We start from the raw sequence: 13,017 nt of genomic DNA, 5'->3' as shown, positions 1-13,017 counted from the left end.
ACAAAATTCAAAATGGTATCTGAAGATAAATTTCTGCATCACAGAAAGTGAAACCAAAGTTAGCTGTTCCACCTCAAGTCAGAAACAAAGTAACAGAGGTCACCAGTGCCACCTGTGAAGCTGGCAATGCCACTTCAAAGCTGAAACAAATTTATTGTACTAAGCATGAGCTAACTAGGATTTTCCCTGCAATTTTATGAGAATAAGGTCCAAAACATTTCAGGATGAGAACCTGGAAAGGGTTAAATAATGCATGTTTCAACTTCAAGAGGAGGATGGCTGATATTTTGAAATGCGAAGGTCTTGGTCTCAGCTGACACAAAGCTTAAAAAGCATGTGCACGGGATAGGGTGAGCTGCAAACACATCTGGTTGCTCTTCTCAGCTTTAACTTAAATCACAATTACCATTGTTCTAACTCATCCAACCTTGCAGAGATTAGCATTTCTTCCAAAGCCTTTGGTAATTCTGCCTTGCTTTTCTATCCATATCAGGGATATACATCTACATTCATTTTATTTCATTTAGATCAGAACAACATACCAACCTACCTAAATATAGAACAAGACTGAATTACTATAAACATCTCAAATGTTATAGCCAGCCCTTCACTCTAATTACTATACCTAGCTTGCATCATCCCAGAAGGACTAGTTTTGTGGGATGGGTGCAAAGATTAAGAACACAGGTCTGTTTTACTATGGAGTTGGTAATGTTTCTGAATAACTTTCTCATTAAAAAAATGCAATAACAGCACTAGACAGTCTAATCAGCCTTCACATGTTTCCAGAGCATTCCAATGACCTTTAGAAATTTGATAAAAAAAAAGAAATGCCCTACAGAGTTAGAAATTGACTTGATTATAGGTGACTCCTTTTAAACATCTGAGATTGAGAAAAGTCAGAATGATAAACTTGTATAGCATGCACCTCTTTTTCCTTGATACCTTCCTCAAAAGTTTTTTTAAAAAAAACAATCCTGTTAACTAATATTCCATTTAAAAAGCTTCAATCTCCTGGTTTGTGATGTCAGTTCTTAAGCAACAGAATCTCCACCCAGCAGGAAACAAAACATCATGCAGGTGACTAAGGAGAGGTAAGTCTTGATCTACATGGAAGTGGAAAAAACATTTTAGCCAAGCATTCCAGCTTAATAACTCTGCATTATTCTTTAGATTGGAGAATAGTTCAGCAAAAATTCTGAAATGCATTTTGCAAACTCTCTTCTTTGCTGTTTGTGTAATACATAATTGCCACATTCAACAAAAAAAGCCATATCCAAGCATCTTGGAATCCAGTTAAAATGGAGGAGGAATCACTGAATCATATACCACTTGGACATTTGTTATTTTTTTATTATTCAGATCAACAAAGATTAGAGAGATTCATTTTAACTGGCAGTATATGATGCTGATGTCATTAAAAATATTTTTATCCCAAATCTCTCTTTTCCATTTTATAAAAAATGCTTTCAACAATTTAGTTACTGCCAAGTAATTACATTAATAAACTATGATGATTATCCAACTGTTTCTGATGATTCTGAGGTTAGGCATAACCATTTCAACATAGAATTATTGCTCAAAGCAGGCAGAAATTGTTACATGTATAGAACAAAGAAGAAGTATACAAAATTGCTCAGTCAGTGCTTCCGACCAGACATAAGAAACACAGAAGGAAGCTAGTTGAATTTTAAATGGTCTTAATTAAAAACTCAAATTTACAGAAAAGGAGAAGGAGGTAGAAAAGCAGAGGAATTTGGGAAGGTTATACAAGCATATACAAGGTATGCCACCGTGTATAACAATGTAGTATAGCAGTAAGTTTGTCTCCATTTCTGAAATATCTAAAACTATTCTAAAAATATTTATCTTTCATTACCCAAAACACGCTGCTCCTTGAAGATCAGCTAGCTGCGTGCATACGCACAAACACCTACAGAAATGCATGAAGAACTGAGATGTAGAATTTGATATCACCATACGTGAAGTTGTAGGATATTTTTCCAAAAGCAAGTGACACAGCTGCATTCCTCTTCAGTGCTTTCACTCAAAACACTTGAGGTAGCAGTACGATCTGTAGCTACTATTCTCCAAAAAGCAACAGAAATGGAAACAAAAAACAAAGCTCAATTTCTCTGATTAAATAATAAGATGTTACTGAGAACTTTTTAAAATACTGGTTTAATTTTAAAGAAAGGAGAGAGATTTTATTCATTAGCACTAGGCAGATTCAAAGAACTTACAAAGACTAATTATCGGTTCATCTAACCAACAATGACCAGAATATCACCTTTTCATTATTACGATTTTTAACTACAGGAATTCTAAGGAATAATCACCATCTTCACAGAACTGCACAAAATCTAGATCTAAAATTAATGTTTGATTAGGGAAAATAAGTACCCTTGAATGAGAAATCATTATTCCACCTACAACCTAAGTTGTGCTGGAAGCACTGCTCTGAGATTAGTAAAGGTAAAATGTGATAATTTATTTTCCAATGAAAAACATACAAAAAATGGATTGTATTGATTTTCGTCATCTTTTTATTGTTTGTTATCATTCTCCACTCTGATAAACTACCAAGTGTAATTATTTTCAACTATATGAAAACTATACGGACTCCCTTGCTCTGAACTATTTCTTAGCCAAGAAACACAAGGTGGTGAAAGTACCTGTGCTGGTGGTACTCATGCAAAGAGCAAGGTGTTAATAATTTTTAGAACAAGTTTATTTCTATTTTCTGTAACTAGTGAAAAGGTTTGTTTGGAAATGTTTAAATATGCCAAATATTTCATTCATAAGAGTATTTGTAAAGTTTGATTTGGATATACTAATATGAAAGGGGATAAGAAATATAGCAACTACAAAGCATGCTACAGAAATTCTCCTGGGCAGAAATTATGGTCAAAAAAAAAAAGACCTTCAAGGTAGAGCATTGTGAAATGAAAGTACCTTATAAGCAAACCCAGAATTAACAGCTTTTTATTTAGATCCTTCATAATTTGCAAAGATGACTGCTTATTCTTCTTCTCTGTTAAAAATGTCTGTTTGTTTTCGAAAGGAATTAGCAGAATTTGAACAAATCATTTTCTTGAAGATCCACACAACAGTTTCCTGTAAATCCTAAGTTTCTTTGAACAAATTTTACTCATTTGATTCCCAAATTCATTAGACAGGACTTCTGGATCATATTAAAGCTACATACATTAGGCTGACAGCTCTCCACAGCCTACACAGGTAACATAACATTTAGAGAACGCACACAAACTTTTTTCCTCCTGAGCTTTCTACCCTTTATCCTTTCCCCATCAGAGGACTTGCATTGCATAACAACACATTAAAAATACATGAAAAATCATTTATACATTCTAAATGGTCAAAATTACATGGAAAACTAAAACCTAGTTTCAATAATTTCAAAGAGATTTTGCATTTGCAACAATGAAATGTTGCAATGTGAGCAATGGAGACAGAACGGGCAACAAATGTGTTGCAAATCACTGGAAACAGAAGATTAATCAAAAAACTGTTCATCTACAGGTGAAGTTATGACCAAAAAATCCTTGATAGTTTAAAGATATCATATGCATTGTTACAACATATGCTTCCATGAAGAAAAGTCTTAGTGGCTTAACAGAGTTATATACAGAAGTTAAGATGATAGAAAAATGTATTGATATTTCTATGCAGGACACCACTGGTAACAATGGACCAGAATCACAACACAGACAACTGACATAACTGTCAGTACATGGCCCCTAAATTAGAAATACAATCAAAGACATGGTTCCTTCTATTTTTCAACAGTTTAGTTTAGAGTACTGAAATCAAGAAAACTTGCTCCTACCCCGGAAAAGCTACGAAAAAAAATGCATGTCTTCATTAGGGATTTGAGTTTTCAGAATTATTTTTAACTTGCTTGACAGCAATGAACATTGTGGACAACAAGCCCAACGTGACCAGAAGTTGGGCAAACAAGAATATTTAACTTTCAGCCAAAGAGTGATGGAACATTATAAAAGCCATAGCAGCCCAACTGCTAGCAGATCCTACTAAGGACAGAGCCCTGAGAAGGATCCAGGAGTACTGGGACATACATAGCCTCAGTTGTTTTCCTTTCATAGTTTGTGTAAGCACATTCTGATGTCTGGCTTCAAGAGGTAACCCTTCCCAGGAGCATTGTCCACTCAATGCATAACAGTATTAACTATCAGTTGCGTAGCATGTTCTGAACTGACAAACTGACATTGATCAGGACACTACTGAACCCTATTTATAGGGTCAGTATATATATGAAATTTTCATATATATGAAACATATGAATATATGAAAATATATGAAATTTTCACATATGTATGAAATTAAGTGAATCCACCCTCCTTTGGAATTAAGTTGTGCTAAGATTCCAGATCAAGTGAAAAAAGCATTACCAGAAAGATATCAATTACATGAAACATCTCCGTGTTGCTTTATGTTTTTACCTGAGTAGATTTATCTTTCATACATGAAGGGTAGTGTACATGCGGATCACGTGGCCACTGTCCTGTGAGGTAAGGTCCTGTAATTGTGTCCAAAGAAGAAGTTCGCCTTATGGTACCAGAAGTTCTGATTTGCTGGGATTTTGGCCTGTCCACTGTGGAAAACCAGAACAAAATTAACAAAAAAAAAAGTCAGGCTACATTTGACATGAAGTGTTAAAAGCTAGCTATGACAGACAATGGCAGGAACATATCACAGAAGCATTTGTCTAAATGCTAAGCCAAGAAGAATGCCATTACATCAATGCAGATAACATCAGACAAAGGAGGAAAAAAAATACAGAAGGTAAAACTTAGTTACAAAAAACACCATGATGTGTTTGTATCAGCAAAGAACAAAGCTACCTGTGTGATACATTTTCATCAAAGAAAATAAACAAACATGGTGATGATGCAATTCAGGAAAGCCAGATGTCTTGAATAAGAAAGCATAACATAGTATCAGTTCAGGCTTTTTTTATTCAAGTCAGCTTGCTTAGCTGTACTAACACTAAAATACAAATCTTGACAAGAAGGATGATTCTCAAGGAAACACACACAAGATTTCTTGTTTTCATGTATTGCATCCCATATTGTTTACAATATCTCAAACAGGCCTAAGCAAGCTAGAATCCTGTGGTTGTATTTTGCCCTGACATCACCCAGGTCAAGGCAGCTACTATGTTTGCCTTCACTCATCACAGTGCCTACAGTCTTGTACTCCTTTCCCTGTACACTTAGATCATGGAACACTTCTACATTTCATTTGTACAGCAAAAAGTACAGTGATTCATGAGATTGTTCCTTCCCACGTCAGAATTTTATGGCAAGCTCTCTGGATCATCTTGTTTTGTCCTTTAGGCAAAATTACTTCATATACTCATTTTCTAGACTTTACATAAGCCAGTCTAAGCTCTACATTACAGCTACTGCTTATCTTGCTCACCCCCACTGAAGGAGGTTTGCAAGTGAAATTACTTTCAAAGTAGTCACATGCTATGCAATGATCTGACCCATCAAAATCCTGTTTGCTGCTCAAAACTTGACAACACTTGTTAGTACGCTTTTTTGAGGCCAAACAAGGTCAAGGATCTCCAAATGCATTTTCTCTTGTTATATCATCTAGGTGCCAAAAGACAGGGTCCATCACCAATGCTTTACATAGCATTAACACAGTGATTAGAGCATGGCTTGCACTAATACAAGAAAGTCCAGAAACCACACACATGAAACACATGGCATTAACTAAGGCCTGTGCCTTGTTCTACAGCCAGAGGAAAGGCAACAGCAAGCCTTATATTGGGAAATCACAGAATTCCATTACAAAAGGAACAGAAAGTAGCACCACCAAAAGCTACTATTTTTTTTTCCATGGCAATCTTGGAAGTGAACTGCAGGACACTTTGTAAAGCCCTAAAGCTAAGCAAATGAAAGTCCAAATCTTTTAAGTACCTACCACTTTTCAGTGCCTATTGAATCACAGGAAATAAATTGAGGACAGTTTCTCAGCTGAATAAACCAATAAAACAAAACTACCACTAATGCAATGCCAACTCAACTGCTGTCTGCTCCTTCCATCTACACCTGCAGATGCATGAACCCATGCGACAGTGATAAACTGAGTTAAGGACACAGAAAATTAAAACTTACGCAAAAAAGAGTCATAACACAGTTTTCACCATTAGAGGAAGAGCTGACAGAACATACGGGGCAGAAACAACCACAGGGGAGCCAGGAGGAACAACAGGACCACAGCAGTGTTGTGTTCTATTAACTGGCTTGAGCACTGAGGGAAGCTTGAGCAATATTCACAAATGGCAAAAATTACTCAAGTTTCAGACTATACCACATCTGACAGCACTCAGTATATGAACGGATTTCACTGCAGTAGTAGGAAGTCAGAACAATTTTGTTTTCTTTTTCAGTGATGTGAGATGCTTCATCTCACAATGAGCTCTGCACTACCTCCAGAACAAATAATCTTAGGAATACAGTACTTAAGTATAATGTTACTTGAAAAAGTAAGCTATAAATTACAAAAGCAAGACATACGCTTATAGGAAGACAAAATACCTCATGCATTATGTAAAATAAGCCACAAATTTTAATGATATGTATTTAAGGGCTTTTGCTAGACCTTTCTTGCAATAAATGATTTTACATAAAATGACACAAGGGCCCACTTGAATACTACAGCTGGTAAAATTCCGAGTGATCATACCTCCCAGCAGGAATCAGCTAACACAAGCTGCGTGAAATTATGGTTCTGCATGCTGCATCAACAGCCAAAAGAACTCTAACTGTATCACCTAGAATGACTGAAAAAAAGGTTTCCACTTCTCTGCCAGCAAAACATAATTCAGTACAACTAACACATGACAGTTCGTTTGAAAAGGACATAGGGTTCAAATAAAACCATCTGCTACTGCTCTAAAATGAAGAGACTGTCTCCCTACCCAACACAGAGGCAACTAACCTGCATATAATCTCAAGCCATGATCACAGCCTGTTTTGGCTTAAATAACGTGCTCTGCCATGCATGCAATAAAGCAAATTACCTGCAGAAAAGGAGCAAGACTGAAAGCCAGTATCAGTGCCATCCCAAAAACTACTTCAGCTAAATCCAAAGCTCACTTATCAGCATCTTTTCTTCCCATGTCTCTTTCAGTATCTAGCAGACGCAGCTCAAATTTGGCCAAAGCTCTTCCACTCACATCTTGGCATGAATATATCCAGCTCCAAAACACTAAAATTATCTTGAGAACTTCTCAGATGACAGATTCCTCTCAAGTTGAATGAAAAACATGAATTAAAAATAAAACTCATTCATCCCTAAAACCAGAAGTATTGTCATCTCATTACCAATGTCACCTGACTGCAGAAGTCTTCTACCAAAAGGCTACATAACATTGTCACTCTAGTCCCCTAATCTTTTCTTCATCTCATCTGTGACTTCAATGACAAGCCCGGTTATGATACCAAGAAATAACACTACAGATTTTCACAGTATAGGTGTGACAGTTTCATGACATGTTGTTTCTCTTCAGTTTAGTTACTGGTGCTCTGCAGAACCTGCTGGTTCACCTTCAGGGCTATAACGAAATGAGTTCCAAGCTTGAGTCTCATTGGCAAGATTTTACCTAGGAAATCAATACTAACTTCCACAGAATTTTGCCCAAATACACTCTACACGAGGCCTGCAAGACTCCTGATTCACTTGGAGTGATGTGATGCACTCCTTTCAAAACCCCCAAAGTTAAAGTTGTATTAGTCTGGCTAGAAGATGTTTACATCAGAAACCATAACATGAAAGAGAATGAGCCACATCTGAGACATTCCTACTGGAGACAAGTTTACAGCAATTTGCAATACCAGTAATTCAGAAGTGCCTGTGTAAATCCTTTTTAATTAATGAAGTATGCAGGAACACAGCACCGGAATAGAAATTGTAACCTAGAAATAGAAATGATGACCCACACTAGCTACTGAGAATGGCAGCCCAACGCTCAGGTCATGGTGATGATAGTAGACGCTATTACTTGTGGCTACCCAAAATATTTCTACTCAAAATCCCCCTCTTCTGCTACACCTTTTCCAAGCACGACACATTTCCACACACTTGTTCTTTCTTTATTTCAAACTGACCTGCTGGGTACTACAGAAGTGGACCTTCAGATAGAAGAGGAGCAACGGCCTTTGAAGATGCCGGTTAGGTTCTTTTCAGGCTGTTTGGTTGTTTAAGTGAGTATATATTGATAGTATACTGACTCCTAACGTACATTCAATAGCATTTCCCATTCTGATTATGCGGGACAAACCAATGTGTATTTATTTTCAGATTTATTTTCAGAATTTGTCTCTATGGGATTGTGAGGGGAAAAGACTGAATAACGGGGATTTAGAAGCTGCTCAAAAAAAAAAAAACCAAAAACACCATTCCATCTTCCTTCTCAGGAAGGCTTTTCTCTTGTAACTAGAGCCAAAAATCTCTCAAGAAGAGGATTAGTGAGAGATTTGGGGTACCCAGAAATTTTACTCCACAGGATAGATCTATAAGCTCAAAAGACATTTCCCAGTTGCCAGTGACTGACAGACTTGTTCCTGAACAAATCTGCAGACTTGCTGACCTACTGTATTAGCAGCTCAGAGAGGTGCAGAACAACAATGAGCACGCTGTTTGCCACATGTGGTTCATTCAAAATCACCCAAAAAAAAAGAAGGATTTTATATAGCATTTCAAAAAACACCCTAGTATGCAGCTGAATGCATAAAACATGATTTTTGCATTATTGTAGTATTCCTCCCATAATTTAAAATTAAACAGCTTGATCACTTTAACAGCTTAAAACAAAGCAAAATAGTTTTTTTCAAGCCTTCAAAATGCACTATAGTGTTTTGCTTCTAGGGGAATATGACAAGAGTCATTTCAAGTTATTCTGATCCATTAGAAACAATACCGTAATTTCAGCTTCCTATCTGTATTACACACACACCACATTGTTTTTTGATTTGACAGTTCTGAAGTTTCCATTTTTAGAAACTGAGACTAGATGACTAAAAATGACTGGAGATGACATTATGAAAACTGCTCTAAACAGACAGATACAATTAACTCCAATTTCTTCTCATCACTCATAACATGAATTGACCAAAAAAACAGGAGGCACAGAACAGCATCATGACCTATCCCAGTCTCCAACAACCAAGCTGAATGCAGTCCACAGGTCTCCAACCTCATACCTGCCATTCAAAGTAATCCAACAGCTCAAGGGCCAAGCTGACAAAGGAAGCTGTGCACATACAGAGTGTGAGTAAGCATGGCCATGCCAGACAGGAGGGTCACAGAGATCCAGGTCCATGAGCAACGTGCTTCCTACATCATGGACTTTTCAGGAGATGTGGAAATTATGGAGCTCTTCTTCCACATATAGCACTTCACAGCCTAGTAGTTATGTCAATGTCTTTTATGCATCATGAGGCTTCGGAGAATTCAAACTGAACCGCATGAAACAGCAAGTATATCAATGTAAGAGGTAGCTTATAACAAAGAAACAAGCAAACATAGCTTGTCCTTTCAAAGGAAGACTGTAGACAAACACCCACAGTAAGGATATTTGGAACCAACTATTTGAGTTATCTTCTACAACCATGACTAAGGAGCCTAGAAAGGCAATACATGTTCTGATCAGTCACTGAATCCAATGAGTAGGTCAAAGCACCTCCCCATCACAAAGGCTTTATGCATGACTCCTCAAAGCCATACAACTCCTTCCATATTTGCACAGAAAGGCACAGTGCTCAGATATAGTCTCTACCTCATGTCCCTACTGCACCTAACTACAGGTCAAACAAAACGTGACTTATGTGTATTTTTCCTACACCAGATTCCGTTCAGAGCAAAACTCCTATTTCAAAATCAACATTATCCCTAGAGACCAAGCATAGAAAGAAAGCTCTAATCTGAGTAAGAAGAGTAAACAGTCTATCAGGAAGAAAGTTTTAGCCCTCTAAAGCCAAATTATTCTTCTCACAAAGGTTAAAGCCGGCATGTATAGGACCTGTATAAAATGACTAAGCATTTAAGAACAAAGCAGTCTTTTGTGATCAACAGATGTAACCTATGCATTTGCACTCTAATAGGACACTGAAAGGTAAATTTAAACCCTCATTTTTATATGTTCCAGATTTTTAGAATGTATTTTTAATGTTATTTCAGATGTAAATACTATGCAAAGACCTAAACCTTAGCACCATTTAATAACATCAGGTATTTCCAATACATTCCTACTTTTAAAAGTGAAAGCAAAATTGAGTGGAACTCAGTAGCTAAACACTAGGGAAGCACAAAACCAATCATTAGCCACTGGTCACTTCTGCAGGTAAAGGGAGTACATTTTCTTCATTTTAGTTAATTTAGTTCAGTTGAATGGTGAATGTATCCAATATTGAGAAAAACTACTGGGAGCCAAAAAAAAGGGCACTAAAGCTGTTCTTTCTACTTCTGGTGTACTAAAAATTAAAATCTTGAATGAAATTATAAACATATGGCATTAATTTAAAAACTAAAGATAATACTACCTTTGTTGGATAAACAGGATTATTCTGGGGGGAATTCTTTTTCCATAATACTTAATTTAATTTAAAGTTTTGGAAAGGTGAGGGTTTTGTACATGTTTAATTCCACTTTCTTTGAAAATGCAACCGGACATTCTGAGTTGAAAAAAACAAACACTTAAAGTCAAAAGGCATGAACCACCACTGTCACAATGAACATTCACAAAACTGTTATCATTCTCATCACCACTGACCACAGGCAGAAAGCACTTTTCCTAGCTAGAGCTGTTTATATTAAGCAAGAGTATTTTCTTCTGAAAAATAGAAAAGTAAAACCAGATTAATGCATGGAGCTCCAAAACATGTGCAGCATCTCAGTGTCTCAGCAGGTTGCTCACTCTGCAAGACTCAACCTGCGCACAGTACTTTAGTCACTTCATGCTGGCAGCCAGAGATCCCACCAATACCCAACTCCACCCTCCAGCATTTTCAAACACCACACAGGGGAATCAAATGCTACCTCACATACATAAACACACATTTTAGACTTTCAAATCTCACATCATTTCTGCTATTTTGATTCCCAAGGTCCTTCAACTTTTGCTGCATAATCTGCGTGCTAATTAAATCTCTCAAAATTCATCTATGGTTTCATCATCCTAGCTCTGAAATTTGCCTAAACAGATTAAGATCTACTTCCTGTGCAGAAAGTAATTTCTCCTACAAAAACTACAGGGTGAGCGCAACACAGTTTGAAAAGCTCATTTTGTACTTCCATGTTTCTCACTGCTTTCCACTATCCCTTAGAATTTGCTCTGATGTTGGACACAAAGCAGAAGTTGGACCAGCACATCTCAATAATTGAGAGCTGGACTTCCTATTTCCCACATATTAAAAATACAACTATCATATCTGCTCTTCATGCATCTATACAAACAATATCACTTCCTATTCAAATAAACTGCTTAAAATAAATATGAAAACCTGAGCAGGCTTTTCTAGAAATGTTCCAAAAGAAATCAACTGACTTGATTAAAATCTATTACCTGCATCAAAACTGAGTTAATTTCTAATTCCAAATAACCCTGCCCTCTTAGTTCCAATAAGCCAAACACGGACCATCGTTCATCTCTCTTCTCTTGTTACAGAATGGCTTCAACTACAGTTTCCAGTTTTGGTCTTTAAGAGTGCAGAGACTAATTCTGTTCGGGTTTTAACTATCCTCAGTTAAGATTTTGATCAGCAATGTGACGTGTTATCTTGAGTTCCTTGCACTTTTTCTTTCAGGTTCTCCACAAACTCCTACCAGCCTTTTTGAGACAAATGTCCATGCAATCAGGTCAGCTCCTCAAGTTCTACTGATGTTTTAAAGATTCCAATATGCTAAATATTTTTCACTAAATCAGATTCTCTCCACATTCAGAGCAACCATAGTCAGTAGAATTTATCAGCTATTTCCTTTGGAAATCTGAAACTTTACTTCAGCCTTACACATCATTTACCTCTTCGCAGGATTTTGTTTTGCTGTATATGCATGTAAATTTGAACAACTAAAGAAGGTCTAGCTGTAAAAAAACTAACATCTAACATCTACAGCACATACAGCACCAGTGTATCCACTGCTTCTGTTCACCCATGTTCTGAGTTGTCAGACTCCATAATTACTATCTTAGAGGCTTTTGTTTTAATCATTTTTGCTAAAGATTTCTCCACTTCCTCCAACTCTACATAAAACATAACAGGCACCTCTAAATAAAATCACAAGACTCCACAGAATAATCGTAATAGGCTAATTCCCTCCCTAGAAGTAATTACAGTAGATATATACAACCACGTTAAAATGAGTATTACAAACAATGCAAGGACTGCACACTTCAACACAACTTGGTTTGAAAATACAATTTTTATTGTTTCTATAGTAATGTCCAAATCCACTTCTTCCATAACCTGGCAGCTTCCCAACTTCTGTGTAAACCAAGGTTTAATTCTGCATTCTTAAGCAGTTAGTTGATATTTTTAGTCTCTGTTCAAAGTCTGCTCCAAGACACTCAGCTTAAGTCTAGATTTCATTTTTAGTGGACAAGTCAAGCTCCCCACTACTTGATAAACAAAGTTATGATACCCTATATAACAGAAAGACTTTGGATGATATATGACATACTGGATACAAAGGTATACACTCAAAGCTGCAAAATCCAAAAGGCTATGTAACATACTTCTCAGCACTGACTCCAAAAAAAAGCCATCAGCTGAGCTCTGCCATGATGCCTGGAAGCAGCAAGGCTGAAACTACAGCACATACCCACAGTTCTTGCAGAACCACTCACTGGCACCTCTTGTCTTGGTGTCAGAATTCTGGCAACAAAGTGCAAGGTGATAAAGCAACATCCAGCAACATTTCTGACCCAGTAGGGGTGATAAAATAGAAAGCAATTATACCACT

General features: G+C 36.8%; 1 protein-coding gene across 5 annotated transcripts in view; it reads right to left on the bottom strand.

The window, feature by feature from the left end:
* Positions 1–13,017, bottom strand: part of GLCCI1 (glucocorticoid induced 1) — a 52,720-nt gene that overhangs the window by 31,057 nt on the left and 8,646 nt on the right. For all 5 annotated transcript variants that reach the window (NM_001012855.5, NM_001398253.1, NM_001398252.1 and 2 more), the window contains exon 2: positions 4,485–4,636. In NM_001012855.5, the coding sequence (NP_001012873.3) occupies positions 4,485–4,636 (152 nt within the window). The remainder of the gene's footprint in view (positions 1–4,484; positions 4,637–13,017) is intronic.

Source organism: Gallus gallus, chromosome 2, assembly GCF_016699485.2.
Source record: "Gallus gallus isolate bGalGal1 chromosome 2, bGalGal1.mat.broiler.GRCg7b, whole genome shotgun sequence".
NCBI lineage: Eukaryota > Metazoa > Chordata > Aves > Galliformes > Phasianidae > Gallus > Gallus gallus.
This window is presented reverse-complemented; position numbering and strand designations above follow the sequence as displayed.